The sequence below is a fragment of the Oenanthe melanoleuca genome, chromosome 4 (genome assembly GCF_029582105.1).
Source record: "Oenanthe melanoleuca isolate GR-GAL-2019-014 chromosome 4, OMel1.0, whole genome shotgun sequence".
Lineage (NCBI taxonomy): Eukaryota > Metazoa > Chordata > Aves > Passeriformes > Muscicapidae > Oenanthe > Oenanthe melanoleuca.
The window spans coordinates 33,358,688-33,380,135 of NC_079337.1; the positions used below are offsets into that span (position 1 = coordinate 33,358,688).

Genomic DNA, 21,448 nt, shown 5'->3' on the forward strand with positions numbered 1-21,448 from the left:
GAGGTTATGGGCATACTGCAGTTGTGCATTTAAAAAAAATACAGAGAGATTTTACTGCCTGATTGAGACCACATGGCTCCAACTTAGATTTTTTTTTTTTTAACATGAAAATCATTGGCTGGATGTACTCAAACGATTTATTTTTTTTTAATTGCCCAGAGGCCGAGAGTTTGGGTCATAGCATTTAATGGTAAGGTCAGGGTTAAAACAAATAGTTTTTAGTGTTCCTTTGAATAAATGAAAAATAGCTTCTTTGAATATTTTGCATGGGATGAAAACATGCTTCTCTTAAAAGAGAGTAAATGTATCTCAGGAATTCTTTTGGACATTACAGGGTAATTGGTGACCTGTTTTGAGAGTGAGAAGGATAGAGATAAGGGAAGATCTCCCTGTCATAAATCACAGTAAATATGTTCCACTCCAAATATATTATGGAAAATACCAAAGGTAAAAAGGAAAAACCTTTTTTAATTGCATACAATTTAATTGCTTACTCTCAGCATTTTGTGCTGCTCTTAAGAGGATTGAAAAGTTTATATAACTAAATATTTTTAAATTGTTGCTAACTATCTACATACAGTATATCCCTACTATGAAGAATGAAATAGTAATAATCTATATTCTTTTTATAGATTTTTTTCCTTATTTCTTTTCCTTATTTGTATTTCCTTATTCGGAAATACTCTTAATAAAATTTTGTTCTTCCCTCAGTGCTCTCACTTCTTTCTTTTCAATTACAACATTTCTCCCATAGACTGGTGCATAGCTTTTATGTAAAACTTTCGTCCAAATTTCTCTCAAATGAGAATATTAGATTATGAATGTTATTTTATATGGATACTTTTGAAATGAGTAAAAAAGTCCAAGGTGTTTCAAACATAGAATGCAGATTAAAAGTTACAGCATTGAAGAACACAATTTATTCTTGCCTCTATTTGGAAGATGAAGTAATGATGAAAGGCAATTCTTACACTAATTCACTGTAATTTATCTAGAAATAACACAGAAGTAGTATTCTACAGCAGGAAACCCAATAAACAGTAGTTATGAGGTTTTTGCTATCATTAAGGATTGGGATGGCAAATTTAGCTAGGGGAAAATGGAAAAAAATAAGAAAATATTAGTCATGTAGCTGTGTATGTCCCTTTCATCTAGTTCCTTGCTTAACATTACATCTCTCTCAAATTTACAGACCATGCATGAACTTTTTTCTTAACTTTAAAAAAGGCTGAAAACTAAAATAAAAAAAATTAAAAAAAAAAAAAACAAAAAAAAAAAAAAAAAAAAAAAAAAAGAAAAAGAAAAAGAAAAAACCACCAACCAAACATTAACCCGAGTTCATGAATGACTGTTAGTTAATTTCTGCCTCACATAAACTACAATGTAAATGTTTAAAAGTTATTTGCAGATTTTTGTAACTTTGAAGTGCATAATGCAGGTGGGAAAGCTGTTATTTTTTTCTGAATAACTGCTGTAAGAATTAATCAGAGGTCAAAATGCATACTTCAGTGCTTTGACATTCCTGCTTGTGGTATGTTAATGTGTTGTGTCAGTGTTCAATTTTATTGAGTTAATGCATATAAAATATGTAGAATCAACTGGATTTGGTTTTATACCACACAATCCTAATTGTACTGTGGGTAAAACAGTGCAGTTTTTCTACAAATACACAAGAAAGCATGGCCTTTCAGATGCCCAGTCTTAAAAGATGTATCTTGTGCCTGAAGTCCCTGACAAATTCCTGAGCCCCTCAGAGCTTTACAGATCAAGTGAAGCAAAGGTGACAAGATTCTTCTGTGTTGTATAGGTGGAAATATCCCTGTGTCTTCACATATATATCAGAACATCCTATTCTTTGAGAGATCTTTAGGCCAGCTTTTATAGGGTATGTACATGTAACTGTATGCAGTTATTCATCTGTTACTAGATTGAAAATTGTCATCCTTCCTAAACAGTGACTACTTACATTTTTTTCTTTTTGTAATATTGGTGCAGTCTACATTGTGCTGTGCATATGTAAAACAGACATCCTCTCTTTAGTCTGTTTTTCAAACAATGGGAAAGGAAATAAGGATCAAGGAATTCCAGGATTTACAAAGGTCATAGCAAGCATATATAAACTTGAGTCACTGCAAAGAGGAGTAAACCTTAAAGCAATCTTGAGTGTTGACCCTCAACCTGTTGGATTCCTAGGGAATTTTTGATTTTCCACTAAAACCTGCTCTTGGTATTTCAGGTTTCACAATGTTTGTGAAAAATACACGTGGTATTCTTTGAGGTATGGCTGGCTAGGCCAGTGTATGTCAGTAGGTAGGAAGAATCTTGAAAATTTGAAAATAATCTTGAAATGAATGTTTGGAGCAAGCAGGCACTAGTAATAATTCTGCAAACAGTAACCAAAGCATAAAGCTTTGATACATGCCTGCTCTAGGATCATCAATACTATATTAACAGCTGTCAAACATGGATGTAAGCTTGCCTGAGAAAGCTGAAGCAAAAGACTGAAATGAGAGCTGGGCTGTGTCATGCAGCTAGTGAGGTGTGTAAAGGCACTTCAACTGATACCTGAACAGATAGCATAAGTTAGTCATTAGTATTTAGAGAAAGGTGATGCTAGTCCTCAGACCTGGCTTAGGAAACTAATGTAGTCCTCCACCAAGGAAGATTGCTTGTGTGTTGTAAAATGCAGTGCTGCAGCAGTTAACCCTAATGACAGGTATCTCATTGTATAAACTGAGCAAATCCATCAGATTTTGCCTGTGGAAGGTAATTTCAGTAAAGGAATGCTGTGTGAAGGATGCTGAGGATAAAGTGGAATAAGTTTTGGAAGAACTTATGAAATGAGGCTCAAAAGGCAGTTTTCCTTCCCCACCCTTACCTCCTGTTGTCTGCTGTCTCAACTAGACCTTTTTATACAGCTTACTCTAAGTCTGTCCTAGGACACCACAGATGTTATCCCAGAGTCCAAAGTCTTGAATCTTATTTTACCTCTTTTAATGGGTAACTTTTTGCTGTATCTGTGATTCTATTTGCCAGTGAGGTAGGATATAATAGAATAGCATTCTACAGAAAAGTACGGTCACTTGTAAATATGACAGCTATTTACATAGAGGTCAAGTCTCTTTTTTCCACAAGCAACTATTAAAATTATATTTGATAATATTATATTATGAATCAGAAAGAAGCATTATCAGTATTTTTTTGATAGTTAATGTTGGAAATTAATTCAGAAAGGTTCCAGTTTCCTACAGACCAGTAGATGTAGAAACTAACTTATTAAAATGGTGATTTTTCTATCTGTAAATACATGAAATAAACACAACTCTGTGAATATAGGGTATCCTATATATGCTTGTTCTCTGCATCCTATGGCACTCTTCAGGGCAATGCCAATCTCTGCATGCTGAGTCTCACTGAGTAAATTTGACTACTATCATACTTACTGCAAGGCATTGACAAAACTGCTGACAGCTTCCTTGCTTTGCTGTCAGTTACTAAGTTGCTGACCTAACCCAAATGAATCAAGTATTTTAGCTTCTGCTCAACAAACTTATACCCACTGTCTCTAGCTTAGAAAAATCAAGAATAAAGAAAAGGGGGAGGATAGTGGGAATAGTACCCACATAAAAATTGAATCCTTTTGTATTGGCTATGTAGGGTTTCATTTTGCATTTAATTTGATCTAGTTTAGCTAATGTTGCAGGTGCCTGTTGAAAGTTTATCTATTCAGCTACTATCATATGGATAACTGTCTTCTATAGGCATCATTTAGTTGTGCCTATAGAAGCATAGTGATGGCCATATATGTCACTGTTGGTGTAATATTTTTCTTCCTTTCCAAACATCCAAAGATGTTTGCCAGTTTTCAAGGTAAAGCAAAAAGTTCCATGGTTACCACTTCCATGTGTTCAGTATGAACAAGACTATACATTCTGAATGGAGGTTTCCTTTTACTTATTGTTGATTTGCAAGTTATTAAGGTTTTATAATTTAATATTGCTCGTTTATTTTCTGCAGATTAGAGTGGTTGGTCTCAAACAGTTTTCATCTTCTTCCCCTTTTTAAATATTATGGTTTTGAGAAGTATTACTTCTACATCTGACATATGTGTTGTCAGTCTTGAGTTGCCACTGACTAACTCTCTGGAATCATATTAAATGCATTCTACCTTATGTGTAGAAGTTGAATTGCATAAATGCAATTTCATCCTTATAACTTCACATCTTTTTTTCTTACTTTTAACTCTTTACTTTCCTTCTGTCAAAGTTCAAAATGTTATTTCACTGGAAGATTATGCCTGGAAATTCTGTAATAGGTACCCTTCCCCAGAAAGGCAAAATAATGACAGCATGCTCTTTGAAAATCCATTTCTGGCCAAAGGAGTATAAGCGATAGCTAAGAGTGGCATTTCAGTTATAGGCACTATGCATTCCATTTCAGCTAGACAAGGAATCATGTTAATCCTACAAGCCTTAGCAATTCTTTGTGTCTGAAAAATGTTCAGCATTTCACATGGGATTACTAAATGCTTTTTTTTTTTTTTTTTTTTTTAACCTGCTCTAACCATCTTCATTGCTTTTAATTTTTTTCTTTTCCTTCCTTTCAATGATCTTCTTAATTTCCTATCAAATACCAGAAGTGGTATTTCATTTAAGCATAGGTCTACTACATAAGCCAAGTTATGGTATCTTTAACCTTAAGTGAACAAAGTTAGAGCTATTTACTGCGCTTAGGTGCATGACTGCCTTCAGATTTCATGGAAGGTGGCCACATAAAATCCTTCTGCAACATACAAACAGACCCCTAAGAATGAAACTCCAATATTTCATTGGTATGCAGGGCTGTATAATAACTTATATCCATGTCTTCATGCCAATCTGCTAATTCCAAAAGGACTGAATAAATTTATGGCTAGCAGTACACCTGGTAATGCAAGATCAGAATCTGCTCTTATTTTTGGGACATGGTGAGCACATGGAAGGTGGCCTTTGAGTTAAGACAGTGGAAATTGAGTTATGAAATGGCTCCTACCTTTCTTGGGAGACAATGGAGAAAGTGCTTAACCTCAATTTCTCAGTAGAAAAACATATCTAATTATCTCATGTCCAGTTCGTGTTTCAGTGCTTAAAGATCTATTCATTGAACTTTTCTTTAGAGAAACATTTTATTCAGCTCCTGAAGACACAAGAACATTAATTGTGCAATTAGATTCTGTCTAGACTGTTGTTAACAGTTAGTCCAATGCTTATATTCAATAAGATGGGCCATGTGCTGGACACTATGGAAAATTATGGTGAATGTCCTTACATGTAAGGATATGCCCAACCTAACTGAATAGGAAAAATGTTTGGGGGAGGAGATGGTGGAATAAAATGAGGGAGGCCTGGTATGCTGCTCTAGTGGGCTTCCAGCATGCTCTGAAACTGAGAACAATCTGGATGGAACCAGGAATGTTGTCTCAAATACCATATGAGTGTTTTCTGTGAAGCAGTAACTTCAATTCTGTTCTCATATGCTTTATGCACTGCTACTGTATTTTCAGTACAGGGCTGGATGCATTTGAGGACTGCTTCTTAATACATTTGGAATATCTTTCTGTAACTTTGTTTAAACAAGTATTTGAGGATGCTTCATGGGACATAAACCAGGCAGAATTTCCTGGATTAACTTTCAAGTCCATTTTGGAGATATTTATGTCTATGTATCTCCATGTATATTAAAACCATTTAGCTACTGGGTGAAAAACATCTCTACATTGGAAATCTTGCATTTTGGGAAGAGATTATAATTTTGCATGAAACAAAACAGCAGATAAATCAATTTTTTTTGCTGGCACAACTACAGACACGAACAGGGTCTGCTTGACTTACTGACAAATGAATTAGTGGAACAATCTGAAATGCAGATAATGTATGCCACACTTTGACTTCAGGCTAAGATGTTCCAGGCCCCAGAAGGAAGTTGTACAAAACTAGTCATTTTAATTACCTGTCAGAATGAAAAAAAAAATATTGCTCAGTGTCTGGCTTTTCATGCCCTAAAACTATAGGAGCTCCTGTGTAGTAGCTAGTTGGATGCAAAAAGTGCATGTTTCAGGTGCTGGGGTTTTTCTTCTCTTGAGTGCTGAATTCTTCTGTATAACATGTTTCATAGTTCTGTAAAAATCCTCTGAAACTCTAAGACTCTCACAGGGTGGTAAATGAATGGCTTTATCTGGTAATCATTTAAATTGAATGACATTTAAAAATTAATGAAAGCATCTACAGTAATATTAAGCACAGAACTGCAGAGCCAACTATTATCAAACTTTTTATGACTGTACTTGTTCATTCATCTTTCACATTTATAAGCTGTTCTGTCTTTGTGCTCTGACACATGGAAACAGCTTCCAGGTTTATTGGCATTGGAGGCAAGCTATTGCAGTGGAGATCAAAATGTAGAATATATTTCAAAAGAAAAAAAATACTTGCTGTGAAATATGAAACCTAAAAATATAAAATGAGAAAGCTACATGGAATGTTAAGGTTATAAATGAATGTAAGTTGATCTTTTACTCCATTTAATTCTTTCTGTCATTTCCTGCTCATATCACCTACTGACTTTACACTAAAGTCTTCTGAAATACAGATAAATGTATCACAAAACTACTATGGGAGCATTTTTCTTCTGTATCTTTCTTCTGCTTGTTTGCTTTTTTGTTTTTTCCAAAGTCATAATAGAGAATTGCATTTGTAGATATGTCAGAAGACCAAAGAATTTTCCTTTTCAGTGCATTTTAATTAATTTTAGAAATTGTAGACCAGATTATAACTTCTTAGAATCCACAGATCTTAGTTCGTGAGGTTTTTTGGGTTTTTTTGTCTGAAGCCAATGAAACCCAGAGAGGTTACAGATACTTTACTACTGTATTTATGAACCAAACAACTGTTTTCCTGAAGTAAATGGTATCGTTTGGAACTAAGAACAAGTGGCAATTTGCAACTATTCAATTATTTTGACATATCTTTTATTTAATAATATTGAATTTAATAATATTGAAAAAAAAGATATTGTGGAGATTAGAGAGATAGATAGATAGATAGATAGATAGATAGATAGATAGATAGAGATATATCTCTATATCTATATCTATCTATCTATCTATCTATCTATCTATCTATCTATCTATCTATCTATCTATCTATCTATCTCTGTTAAACTGTTGAGTTATTACAAATTGGAGGTATTTCCAATGCAATATCTTTTCCCCCTGATATTTGCAGACTTTTTATAATTAAATGTTGGGGTCTTATAGCTGAGGATAACAAATGTCAGCGAGGGGAAGAGAATTTAACCACTTGAAGTTGAAAGTATTTTGTTGTGACATAATATTGGCTTTGTTCTGAAGGAAATTTATTTCAGTTTCAACATGTAATGAGAGCCTGAAAAAAAATAAATATTGTCAAGCACAGCCATCCAAGCTGTTGAGTGATTACATTCATTATTGAAATAGAGAACTGTAATTGGAGTGAAGCAAAGAGTTCTTTTGACTCTTCAGCTGTGCCAGAAAGTACCGTTTCTGAATTTTCAGTTTTTGGTTATTCTGATTTATCCTTCTTCAGTGTAACTAACCTGGAAGAAGACAGAGTTATTTCTTAGGCACTCTCAAAGAGGCTCTAGCTGTATTGGCCCAGACTGCACTGGATCTCAAAACCTCTTTTTACATTTATCCCAAATGCATGGCTAAGTTGTAAGTGATGGTAGTATTTATACATGTGGCAGGAACTCAGGTTTAGTCAAATCGATTATATAAAATATTCTTCTATGAATATTTAGATGTCAGATACAAAATAGTGCTCCAGAAAATGAAGTGAGAATAAATTGTCCAAGAAGAGATGACACAGGGAAATAGATACATTAAATATTTTTAATGACTTGTGATGCAATAAGTTTCCTGAATATTCTGAAGAAAATGACTGATGTAAAGAATCTCACTAAATTAGCTTGCAGTTATCTAATCAGTCCAACAGCCCTTGAAAATGCCTTACAAACAGAAGTGTTGAAAACTTCATATCTTAAATTGCATATAATTTATTTCTGGATTTTTAATTCATGCTTTTTATTCACATTTGTGAACATGGTCATGTAGCTTTTAAAATTTTATATATTTATGTCCAAATTCACTGGTTATAGAAGTTGCTCAATTAAATGAATTATTTTTTTAATAAGTAGTTTACATGTCACAAATAATCAACATACCTGTTGTAAAAAAGGTGGTTTGCAGTTCATAAGACAGAAGTGGTCCTTTAATTGCACAGATCTTTCACTCTTTCTGGATCCAATGATTGCAAAAATATAGAAGAACATGAATAATCTACCTACATCTATTTGTCAGTTAAATTGCAGCTTCTGAAAGTGACATTTCTACAGCACAGGCTTGTGGCCAAAGAGGAAAAAGAAAGTTCTGTGAAGAGTTTCTGATAATGTGCAATCCGTAGGTTACACCTACACTTGGACAACGCTTTTGTCTTTTGAAAACATGTAGTTAAGATCAAGAATAATACGTACTTTGTGTTTTGCTAATGGACAAAGATATGGAAAAAAGAGAAATCTTTGTGGCAAATGGTAAAGACAGATCAAAATAGGATATAAGGGAGGATTTAAGCTTTGGGCTTCAAAAATGGAAAACAAGTTAGTCAGCATGCATTTCAGCATTCTGTTATTTCAGAAGGTTGACTATAACATAAACAATATTGTTTTAGAAGAAACTTCTTTGACATAGATTTGTTCATTCTGGTTAGAGAAGTAAGCATACAGATTTTTCCTTTAATATTGACTGCTTTTTGGCCAGTGAAAGAAATATGATATCCCTGCTGTTCTTGTTGAATAAAAACAGCTGCACAGATCTGTCTTTGATCTACATGATGAAACAGGATTACCTGAAATGTGGTATCTCATTTGGATACCATCAATACATTTGCGAAATCTCATTTGCACCAACCCCACAGTGCAGTCAACAACAGGAATCACTTCTCTGCTTTCTTTTCTACATGGCATAAATGTACCTATGAGACTTTGAAGACAGATCAACAACAAAGTTGCTAGATACTTTTTGTTGGTGTTATGTAAAGTATTTCTGTTTTTTCCTTATAATCAGAGTTCTTAAAAAATTGTGAGCATATCCAGTTTATAAAATTACTCCTGCAAGAAATGAATAGAAAGTAGTGAACATTACTTTAACTTCCTACGCAGCTTATTGTTACAGAAATGTATATTAATCAGAAATCAATAAGTTTGGATTGCATGTAAGTCATACAGCAGGTACTTCTTTTCTACATGATATAATATCTCTGGTTATGTACAGAAAAGATTAGTATTAAACTTCTGCACTATAGGCATGATGTGTAAATTTCATTAAATTTCATAATTTTTCCCTTTATATCCAGGTATTTCATTACTGCATCACAGCATGCATATCTTCCAACTTTTATAACAGTGCAGGATTAACAAAGAGACATGCAATTATAGCAATACAATTTTACTAAATTAGAATTTGTTTGTTTTATGAACTCATTATTTTCTTTAATTTTTCGTAGTACATAAACAAATTATGATTAATGTAAAGGAAAGGTAAGTGCATTTACTTAAATCATTGTTTGTGCTTCTCTTAAACCAAGACAACTACTTTTAAACTCCAAAAAAAAGCCCCAAAACCAAGTATGAATCTAAATATAGCTGTAAACTTTCCTTTAAAAAGTAAATAATAAAAAATACCAATTTATATTTCAGTTTATATCATAATGGTCACAGTAGTTTTGACCATAATACTCCTTTAAAAAAATAACAAGAAGTTGAAATAGAACAGAAGGACCTGAGGAAACAAGGGATAGTTGCCTCAATTGCAAATTTACAGTGGTGAATTTCAGTACATTGAGCAACTTAAGAAAAATTTATTTTGTGTCAAAAATTATTATTGTGGCTAAGAATTGCTTAGCAGTAGCACAGTTGAAATCAGCAACATGCATTATACCACTGCCAGAGAAATGCAAAATAAACAGTGATAACTGTTGAGGAAATAACTTAAAATTCCCCTAATCCAAAAAGTAAAAGAAATGTTCTCTGAAAGGTATATGGAAAGTAGTACAGTTAGAAATCTTTGCTCTGCTCAGTGCTGTGTTCAAATTTTCATACTTTCTAGAGCTGACTTTGTGTTTTCTTGTGTGAATGTCTCTATAATTCAGGTAACTAAAAGCTTCCATCAAAAATATTTTCCTTAAAACTTCAATACTTAAAAGCTACAAAGTGAGGCCAACAATTGCAGAGTCAAGGACAAGATACAATCTTGAAAAAAAATTTAGAATTTTTAAGCTGATTCTGTGATTTTAAGACAGAACAATTACTTCTTAATCAAGTCTGACAATGCTGTCTTTCTTTTGTAATTAGCTGTACACATCTATGTCAGGCTGTGGAACATTGCAGTACCCAGAGAGAATGACATGGGCTACAGGCTATGACTCTGAGCATCTTGTCCAAAGCTATCAAAATCTCAAGATGACTTTCAGATTATTTCCCCAGCTGAAACAGAGTAGAATCCTTGTTCCATGGGTAAGGTGAACTGAAAGAGGCTTGCAAAACTGGCACAAGAATGTAGAGAAGAAATTTTCCTGATGTCAGGAATAAGCTAAAAAAAGTGTCTTTGGAGTTACTGCAGTTTGCAGTCAGTGACAGAGGCCATTGCTCACTGTTCTTGGAAGCTGTGTAGCCCATGGCTCAGCTGGTCTTATCTGTTACTTCTGTACCACTCCACTTTACATCTTTGCACAAATCATGACGCAGAGCTTTTCTTCAGAGGAAGCAGAGTTAACCTGTAGGAAATGGCAGACTGAAAAGTTTATACTTGCCTTGGAAATGCAATGATTTTGGTATTCTTTTGCTACTTCTTTGGCACTTTAGGAGGATAGTTTTGGTCTCCAAGTACCTAACTGTGCAGTTTACTCAGCTGGATGTGAAGTCCTCACTGAAATTTGTGAGAGCTGGGAGAGCAGTGTGCAACATCTGAAGAATCAGTTAAATCAGTTAAACGAATGTACACTGCTTATAATGTTACACACCTTTTATTATAAAATTGGCTTCTATGGTTTTCAGTATATAGATTTTTTTTTTAATTACTTAACTGAAGGTTCAGACAAAGCATCAGCATTTATATTCTGATAATTTTTTAAAGGATTATAGTATACAAATATTTATATATATATTTTGTTATTGGTAACTCTCTTATGAACTACCTATACAAATAAGTAAATATCTATTGCACAAAAATTGGGCAGTATGTAGAGAATTATAAGCATCTGAATAATTTGATTCCTGCAGTGTACTCTAAATCTTTTATGACAAAGCTGATATATTTTAAAAATCAGGTTAAGTTCTTTATGTAGCAGTATTTTATAGTCTGGGATTGTTGGACTGCTTAGTTTCAATGGAGAGAAACAAACTGGGCATTAGTATTTTGATGGAAATGCTGACTCTGCCAGTATATGGGAATGTCGAAGTATTTCATTTTGGCTTTTCATGCTGGACGTACTTAACACCACTAAGGATAAAATTACTTTTTAATTTACAGCTTATCTCTCTGCACCTTCTGTAGTGGTCAGAGTTCCCTATTATAATTTCTCCCTGAGGCTATATCTTAAAGTTTCACTTCAGCTGCCATTTTAAATTAACTTTAAGAGTGTGCAGAGAGGAAACCCTCTCTATTCCTCAGTGACTCTCAAAAAACATAAGTTCCAGCAGGATTATGCATTAGAGAGAACCTTGAACTGTTTTGCTTAAGACCCTTGTGCTTACTTAGTCAGTGTACTGTTCAACTCTGTTTATATTTTGTTCAGGGTCATTAAAATCCCAGACACACATGCTCCTATGTATTCCCATGCATGGAGGATTTTGAGGGTATAAAGAAAAGACGAGTGAGTAGAAAGGCATATTGTGTGGCTTGCTACTTGATGTCTGTGCATGAGCTGCTGCTCACCTGGCATCTGACTGTCCTTTTTTGTTTGCTGTTCTGGTTTTGTTGCAGGGTAGCCAGTGGAAAAGCAAAGAGGGTTTGAAGCATGAAAAATGAGTACCTAATCATTGTTCCCCTGCTACCAAAATATCTCTTTCTTGTCTGTTGACTTTCCAGTCTAGTGATTGTTTCACTGTCTGCATTAAATATTTAATTGATATAATTTTAATATACAGGAGATACAATGTAGGTGCAAACTAAACATGGTTGAAGAAAAAGCAAGGCAAAGAGTGGAAATGCACACAAAAAGAGAAATGGTGGAAAGAGAATTAAGAGGAAAGTTGGAAAGAGCAGAAAAATTCAGTGTCATTTGAAATTTGGCAAGACACAGAATGACTGATAAAATTGATTTCTGTAATATAAAAAGTATGTTTCTTTTTTTTTTTTTTTTTTTTTTAATTGGTCAGCCGTTATCTGACATCTTACAGTAGTTTCTGTTCTTTTTCAAGGGGACAGTTCTCTACAAATTTGCATGAATGGTAGCATGACCTGCAGGAATGCACCCACGGTGCAAGCTGGAAGATTTATTCTGTAGACTCATATGTACACATATCTGCAAACCCTTTTGTTGGTGACTCTGCTTGTTTTGTTTCTATTTGCACACTTAACACAATAATGAGAGCCTGCAACAAAGGGATAGGGAATTGAGTTGATGTTTTCACACTTGGTGTCCAGAAGTTGTGAAAGAGGTGTATTTTTAAAGCATTGGTCTCTGCATAGAGAATTTTTCTTTTCTCAAAGCATCTGCCATGCATTTATTCTTCCGTGTTATTTTCGTTGTCTTTTGGGTTGGGTTTGGTTTGGGGTCTTTTAACTCTCCAAAAGTATTGCTGCCTTCTCGCAGCTAGAAAGTAATCCTCTTATCCCTAAGGGGATCAGTAGGCTGGAATAGACTGGACATGAGTTAATGCTGCCCTAGTTAGCATAAAACTGGAATTTTCTTGTAAGACTTGCTTTGTGGCTACTTTTCTGTGTCTAGCCATGAGTCCCGGTTTCTTTGGCTCAGTTTCCTTTTCATAGTGATTTGTTGCTTGCTTTAGTGATCCCTCTGCAGAAAGAGGGAATGCTTCAGAGATTTATCTTTGAATCTTTTTCAGTCCTTAGGAGCAGAAAATTATCTTCCATGATTATCCTGATTGTAATGTGGTAAGGCTGACTGCACAAATACATATATATAAAAGATGAAAAAGTGGAATTCAGTCTGTGTTTGGGGGAAAAAACGCTTCACTTATTTTTATTTGATGACCCTTTTTTGAATTCATAAACTCACTTGAACTGAACTGGCAACTGGCAAGTTTTGCTGAATAAGTATGTAATTTGATTTAAAATTTTTATTCACCTAATTTTGATCTAATCACCAAAAGAAATTAATGACAAATAATCCTCCTCTTTTATCAGCATGTACACAGAAAAAAAAATACGATTAGGAAAGGAAAATACAACTAAGCCTCTTCCAATGTTCGTCATTTCAAATACCTGCGCTCTTGCCAGTTGTGAAGGTGAATTCTTCTTTCCACAATAAACAGTGTAGTCCCACACCAGGTGTGTTTCCCATGCATCAAACATTGCCTTAATGATAGCTGAGGTAATTTGGTATTGAATTGCTTACTTATGTGCTTTCCTCTGGAGCAGACAGTGTCTGAAGTAGCAGGTCAGGACCCGTTTTCAGTATGACACTGATGTGATGCAACAAGTCTTAATCCCAGCTAGTGCTGAGAAATAGCTCCCACTATTTGAGACTGCCCGTGTGCACAAGCCAAGGGACAATGTAGAACTTGTCCTCCTAGGAAAACAGTTTACTTTTTAAATGTTATCTGACAAAAATATATGAATGTAACTTTTTTTATTTTAGGTTCTTATGCTTATGACAATTTCTTAAACATTTTGTGGACATGGAACTTAGGAAACAATAGAAAGCCATGCAGATGGTATGAAACTAAAACAGGATCTGTCTGAGAAAATAATTAGGCTTGGAGGAGAGGTTTTCCTTTGCAGGATGTTTCTGGAAAGGAAAGAAAAATAGAACAAATGGTTATGTAGGGCCTCATATTACAGGCTCTTGTCTGCGATTGTCTAGAAATTGAATTAACCTCTCTCTTGTGCATATTGTTTAAAATGTAGCTTAGGAAAGGCTACACAGAGGTTAGGACTCTGAAGGACTAATAATCAGAAATAGTAGCAGAGGTCCTCACACTGGTAGAAGGGACAACTTCTGACAAGAGGAAAGGAGGGGAAGAGGGGGAAGAGAAATGTTAATTTTGGCAGTAGAGCTGACAGAATAGATTTGTCTCTAAGTCAAATAGTTGTAAAAGTAGGCCAAAAGGGTCTGCTGAGTAAACAAATGGAAGTTTGTTAGTTCTGTCCAAAAATGTTACTTTCTGTGTGCACTATCTAGGCAACAGAATACAGGAAAGGAACTTGTTAGTCTTTTAATTACTGAAGACAATTGCATGTAGCTTTAATGCTGCTACCAACTGAGGGTTTTGCCTTCAGGAATAGCACATCTAGTGTAATAAACACAGAGAGTTTGCCTACAATTGTGATGCTATTAAGGGCAATTGTGCTAAATTGTGTTATGTGTAAACCGGTAGGTTTCTTAACTCTACATTCTGAAATAAATATGACATTTCAAGTTTTACAATGTAATATTTTCGGAAGGATGTTTTAAAACATTTTTTATGTCAATTGCATGAAATTTGTAATTAAAAAGAACAATAAAAGTGAGGTAGTTCCATTTTAAAGACTCCTCACTGATTGTTATTTTATAGTATCCCTCATCCTGTAGTGTTGCAAGCTTTGCCTTACTAGGTTGGAAGATTTCTGTAACTCTTTGGGATTATTTTGGTTTTTGGGGGTAATGGGAAGTCATCTGATAAAGAAGAAGAAGTTGTTTAATTGTGAAGTATTACTGGGATGTAACTACAGAAATTCTCTCATCAACACATAAAAATTAAAGGAAAAAATGCCAATTTTTATGGCAAATTTTAAGTATTTTAAGTAAAAGAGAGGACATGGAAAAATGCAGATTAGGATTATGGAGGGAGAAGAAGGGAAGAAAGAGTGGTAAAGATCAGAGTGGGTTTGCAGGATTGGAATTGGAATAACAGCCTTGGCAAAGTTTGGCAAAATTCATTTTCAGGATATAGGTGCAATTTGAGAACAGAAGGGTAGTTGGTGATTTTCTTTTAATGACTCTCCAATCTGCCTCTCCTCCCTGCAAAAATGCACAGCAGACACTATAAACCAAGAATTACCTGCTTCCCATACTTGCTGGGCTGCCAGAGATAGAGGTAAATCAGGGCATAGCCATGGGTAAAGGGACTGACTACCTGATATGAGGGCATCAAGCAGAAAAAAGTTGGGAACAGTTGCTTTCATGGCAACAGTATGGGCTGAGAATATAGACTAGCTTACAATGGTAAATGCTTGATTGGCCTGATGAAAACAAAAATTATGCTGTGCTTTTACCAGCTTATAAATCACCCTAGATAAGTGTTTTGTCTGCACCTAAATCCAGCATTTTTGTTGAGGCATTCCTTTTTGGTAGTGGAAGATGTACTACTTAGAAATATACATAGAAATCCGCTAGGAAACAAGTTATGTTCTTGATCTAAAACAAGAGTAAGCCTATTTAAAGCTTACCAATATGAAACCTGTGCCATGGGACTATGTTCAGTTAACTGGGCAAAATGGACAAAAATCGCAGAATCACAGAATGGGTCAGGTTGGAAGGGACTACAGTGGGTCATCTGGCCCAGCTTCCCTGCTGGAGAAAAGATAGTTTTAAAATGTAGGTGTGTTGTGTACAATTTTCTTAGTATTCAGAAATGTCTCCCTATCTTTTAAGCAAAGTTTATTCTAGCAAGTTATTTCTTTGTGAAATGCTTTCTTTGTTAAACACTTCAAAACACCATGTGCTGATTTCGGTAGCAATTTAGATTTTTGCAGCAGAGTGTAATGTCTTCTTGTGTGCAATGAGCCTGAACCAATCTTTTATATTCTTTTTTTCTTTGTCTTTCTAAACGTGTGTGGGCTGCAGATGGTTCTGTGAAGGAAAAGAACTCCAGAATTCCCCTGACATTCAGATCCATTCCGAAAGTGGAGGACTTCATTCACTAATTATAGTAGAAGCCTTTGAAGACGACACTGGACGCTATACTTGTCTGGCTTCAAATTCTTTTGGCTCAGATAGCACATCAGCTGAGATATTCATTGAAGGTAAGAGATAAAATAATAAAATACTTGATGCATATAAGAAAAGATAACTAAGCTGAAGTTTACTTTTGGTTCTTTATCTTAACATTACATTCAATATGGTGGTATTTTTTTGGTATTCCTCTTCTTTATGACAACACATTTTGAGCATCACATCCTATTAATTCAGATATTTCAAGGAATGTTATCAGGAATCACTGAGTAGATTGCTATTTATTCAGGGTAGAAAAGAGATAAAGAATGAAATAGAAGGAACCAACAAAAACTTTGGCTTATCATTAGCTTTTAAGCAATACCTCTGTAAATCACTAGTTAAAGATTTGACTAGTGATAACAATAATGATTTTTCTGATAGCAGAAATTCCCTTCTCAGTTTTGAACTGGCTCCCTGTGAAAATTAATGTGGCTGTCCCAAATGAGTCTTCTTTAGTCAGTTGTAAGTGTACTATAATTCATTATCTTTGGTGTACTGATTTTAAGTCAGATTTAAGTCAGTCATACTGGTTTTGTCCAGAAGCAGCTGCTAGTTATTGTCAAAATATTTATTGACTGCAGAATTAGTCATAGTTCAAGTATTATTTTCTCTGAGAAAAGTTAATGATGACCATGAGTAAAATTATTAAGTTATTATTTAGCAGGGAACTGTATTTCAGGCAAGATTATCTTAACTGAATACTGATTTTTATTTTAATTCATATGTCTCCCAAAAACTGAGTACTATATATTCTTTTACCAGTCTTGCAACTCATTAAAATTAATTTAAATGGTCACTTGAAAGCATAAAATAAATTTACATAAGAAATAGTCATAAGAAATCTGAATAATGATGCACCAAAATTATTAAATAGCTGTTGATTAACAAAACAAAAAACATTTTGCTGTTAATTAGCTAAATCATTACATATGTGCCTTTATAAGATTTATTTCATTATGCCTTCTATTCTCATACTTTTTAATAACCCATTGGGATATAATAGCAAAATCCCCAAGACTTTTCTGAATCTCACAGATTCTAGTAGTTTTCCATACAGAAGTAATCATGATTTCAGAAATACTCAGGTGTAGTACAAATTCATATTGCTGTGTGAAGTTTTAAGGACAGAAGCAACAGCAAAAGAAGAAACAGCTAGGTAGAGAGATGCTGTGAATAAAACAATTTGTCCTTTGACATCTGCCAGTCTTGCTATACGGAAGTCCTATCTTGAAGTTTTATAATATGTTACTTTGAAAGAGAGAGACTAGTATGAGTCATGAGGCTCATCCCCTGTCACTTTTAAGGGAAACAGGTTGACACACAAGCATTGCTTTGTACATCAATAGACATGATGACACTGATGCATCATACTTTCTTTTGTGCAGCAGGCCCAGCCATGCAAGACCTGGTTGTTCTGTGTTCTTAAGAAATCCTTTCATGTATACCCACTTTGATGACTGGACATGTGCTTCTCTCTTCTCATCAGTTCTGTGCTACTTATTGCTTTGATTTTTTTTTTTTTTTTTTTTTTTAATAGCATGAACTTTGTAAATCAATAGTATGCTTGGATATTTTAGTCCCAGCATTGTTTCATTGGAATCTGTCTATGCTGCTCTATGCATAGTGATTATGAAGTGCTTATGGTTTATATTAAACTTACAGCTATCCATATATATGCACAAATTCCTTGAGGAATAATATGGACTTCATAAATGTCTAAAATAAATGTGTGAAGTATCTGTTGTTAGGAAAACTTAGGACAAAGGGAATAAATGCTTTCATATTTTTTTCTTTAAGTAAACTCAGGGTATTGCCAAACACATACATTATATCAAGACTTCCACTGGCAAGAAATAGCAGTACATGAATGTATGTGTAGGTTAATGTAAATAGTCTGAAATGTGGACATCATGGGCAGCAAGTTTAGTCTGAAAATGTCTTGGTATACTGAGTTGCTCTTACTTAAGTTTGAAGATTTGTTATCTGTGTATAAGCCATATGTTTGATTAAGCTTCAAATTTAAAATTTAAGTAAATAAAATTACACATTTCACATAGAGCAAGAGTACTCTGCATTTTTTCTCTGTCTTGTCCATATTTATTTCAATATGGAGACAGGAGGAGATCAGGGAAAGCAGTGTGCAATTGAATTGGCATGGTTATGATTTCTGTAACTGACTAAAGTACATAGTTACAATCTTTATCAGATAAAAAAACTGCTGTAGTTTGTTACAAGGAGTTCTCAATTCTTGAAGTGAAATGCATAAGTGTCATAGCTTTTTCTTAGAGATTTAAACACTAAGTAAATCAATAAAAGATCTGAGATTATTGAAAAACCTTTCTTTTCCAGGTGCCAGTTCTACAGATTCAGAGACTGAAAGTTTAATTTTCAAATTAAAATCTGGAGCTATGCCACAGTAAGTGTGTAAAGCAGTACCAATATTGTGTAAATGTTCTTAATAAGGGATACTGGAAAATCTTGGATAGTTTTACAATCTGAATAAGCATCTGGGGTACACTTGTGTATGCCTTGTCTTTTTTATTTCTCTCGTGATATAAATGTGTAGTATAATAACTGTAAATTGAATTAATTTGCTTACTCTCTCAGAGAAGGCTGGCTTTACCCTGACAACATATTTGTTGATACCAATTTTTCATATTCAGAAGTTCAAGTTAACCAAGATTTCATTTGTAGTCACCCAATCCAATGCCTCCAAAGAAATATTTGTCCAAATATTTGTAGTTGAAAGGGGACTACAGTTAAAGAAACAAAATACATTTTTGTTTCATCTTAAATCAGTACTTTTTACTGTGTGAGGAAGTGTAAATTAGCCAAAGGTTGTGTTCTACTCAAGCTTCGTCTGTCCATCTTGATCTTCATTGTTCATACTGATCTTTTCAGTTGATAATGATATATTTAAATATGTGGAACATACAAGGTGGATTACATATTAAAAATTAACACAGTCTCATTTCAGATCCTATAAAGCACTTACTGCCTTTTTATTTTTCAGGGCCCAAAAGAAAACCACTTCTGTTTCCTTGACAATAGGATCTTCTTCACCAAAATCAGGAGTGACCACAGCTGTAATTCAACCTATCTCTGTGCCCAGTCAGCAGGTATTTTTAGACACTAATTTTTAAATCAGTAAAAGAATTTCAGATTTTCTTCCAAGATTCCAACTCCTGAAAAACTGCCATTTTGAGGAATTATATTGTTAAACTATGAACTTATATTACTATATTAATAATTATAATTTTGAAAAATTAAGTATTTATTCATTGAATAGGACGTAGAAGTAAATATATATATATGGATTCTTATTCAATGTGCATCAACCAGTATTTGAGCAGCAGACAGATCTGCTGATGGTGAAAATTACAGAGTTTATCACTTAATAGTGACTTGTTCTAGTCCCAGAAGAATGTACTACAAATGAATGCCTGCAATATTTTTTTAAATTTTAAATTTTGCTATTAAATTTAATATTGATGTAATTTCTTTGGGCCTTTTAGAGAAAAATAAATTTTACTATCTAGATGTTACATACAGAAAATCATTGTTTATTCATTTGTACTAAGTCTTTAATGCCACTGTGACTGACTTAGAGTTTACCTATAAATTATAATATACAAACGAAATTAAAATCTCTTTCCACTGGTACATGGTAAATTCTTTTCCCTTCCTTAGGCTAACCTTGATAAGCTTTCAGATACCTGGATTTATTCATCAGTGCATCAGTGAAGAGGTGTAGTAGCAGGGGAAGCAAAAATGATTCAGTGCAAAGAATTTACTTGAATCTGTTAACAGGAGTCAAATTCTCAAAATACTTTTAGGCAAAGAAAATTGTATACAAAATTTTCATTAAAAGTATAGAGGCCTTCAAAGCTTGCATTTTGATTTCAGTAATGTAACAGATGTGAAATAGTGGTGTCTCCCGAGAAGTATGGTAGGAAGAGAACACTGTAATAAGACTGCAGATGCAAGAGTTTGCATTTTTGTATATACGTGGGGGCCGTATCATTGAAACTAGTATTCTGTACATTTTATAACATTGTTGCATTGCTTTGCAGATTCAAAGCCCAACTTCATACCTGCACCATCTGGAGGGACCCAAGCCTATCTATTCTGCACCTATTTTTACAAAGGTATACTTTATCCATCATGATTTTTATATCATACTCTTACAGTCCAGAAGAAAATATGGAAATTATGTATCCTAATGCAGGAAGGTTTGATCATGTTCAAACTGTTCAGTATCAATGACTTCCTAAGAAAATATTTTTCAACCTCAACAATGAAGTTCTTATGCATTCTACTAGTGGATTTAAATTAATATTCCATATGAGTTTGTCTTCTGCCTGTGACTGTTCTCCTTTGATAAATCTTTGTAAAATATAGCAAGGTAAGCACCAATTACATACAACAGTCATGACAAAGCCTCATTCACAATAATTTATAGGCTGATAAGAACAAATAGCACAGGCTTTTTAACTCTGACTTAGAAAAAAAATTTAAGGTAAAAATCATAGAACCACTTAGGTTGGAAAAGACTTTTAAGATCATCAAGCCCAACCATTAACCTAGCACAACCAAGCCTACTGCTAAACCATGTTGATAAGTGTCACATCTATATGGCTTTTAAATACCTCCATGGACGGTGATTCAACCACTTCTGGGCAGTCATACTTGACAGCCCTTTCTCTGAAAACAATTTTCCCAATACCCAATCTAAACCTCCCCTATCACACCCTGGGGCCATTTCCTCTTGTCCAATTTCGTGTTACTTTTGAGAAGACCCCAACTCCCACTTCATTACAAATTCTTTTCAAGTAGTTGTAGAAAGCAATACCATTCCTCCAAGCCCCTGTTTCTCATGACTAAACAAACATCGTTCTCTCAGCTGTTCCTCATAGGATTTGTGCACTAAACCCTTTTCTAGCTTTGTTGCTCTCCTTTGGGCATGCTCCAGCACTTCAGTGCTTTTCCTGAGGGGGCCAAAAGCACGGGATTCAAGGTGCAGCCTCACCAGTGCTGAGCACAAGGGTCAGTCCTTTCTCTAGTCCTGCTGAATATAGGTTTTAGAAGAGAAGTTTAGGTAATTACTTAAGTCAATATTTATTTTCATGTTCATCCCAAATCAAACTTTAGAACCCGGATTTAGGTAGCAGCCAAAAGAAGGATGGCATGCTTCCCTCATCTATAAAATGCAACTTCAA

The 21,448-nt window shown here is 34.3% G+C and overlaps 1 protein-coding gene across 1 annotated transcript in view; it reads left to right on the forward strand.

Annotated features, from left to right (window-relative positions):
- The window catches only part of PALLD (palladin, cytoskeletal associated protein), a 185,368-nt gene that overhangs the window by 45,985 nt on the left and 117,935 nt on the right, over positions 1-21,448 (forward strand). Inside the window, exons 3-6 of the mRNA XM_056489468.1 lie at positions 16,080-16,258; positions 18,579-18,645; positions 19,243-19,348; positions 20,303-20,377. Coding sequence (XP_056345443.1) covers positions 16,080-16,258; positions 18,579-18,645; positions 19,243-19,348; positions 20,303-20,377 — 427 coding nt within the window. The remainder of the gene's footprint in view (positions 1-16,079; positions 16,259-18,578; positions 18,646-19,242; positions 19,349-20,302; positions 20,378-21,448) is intronic.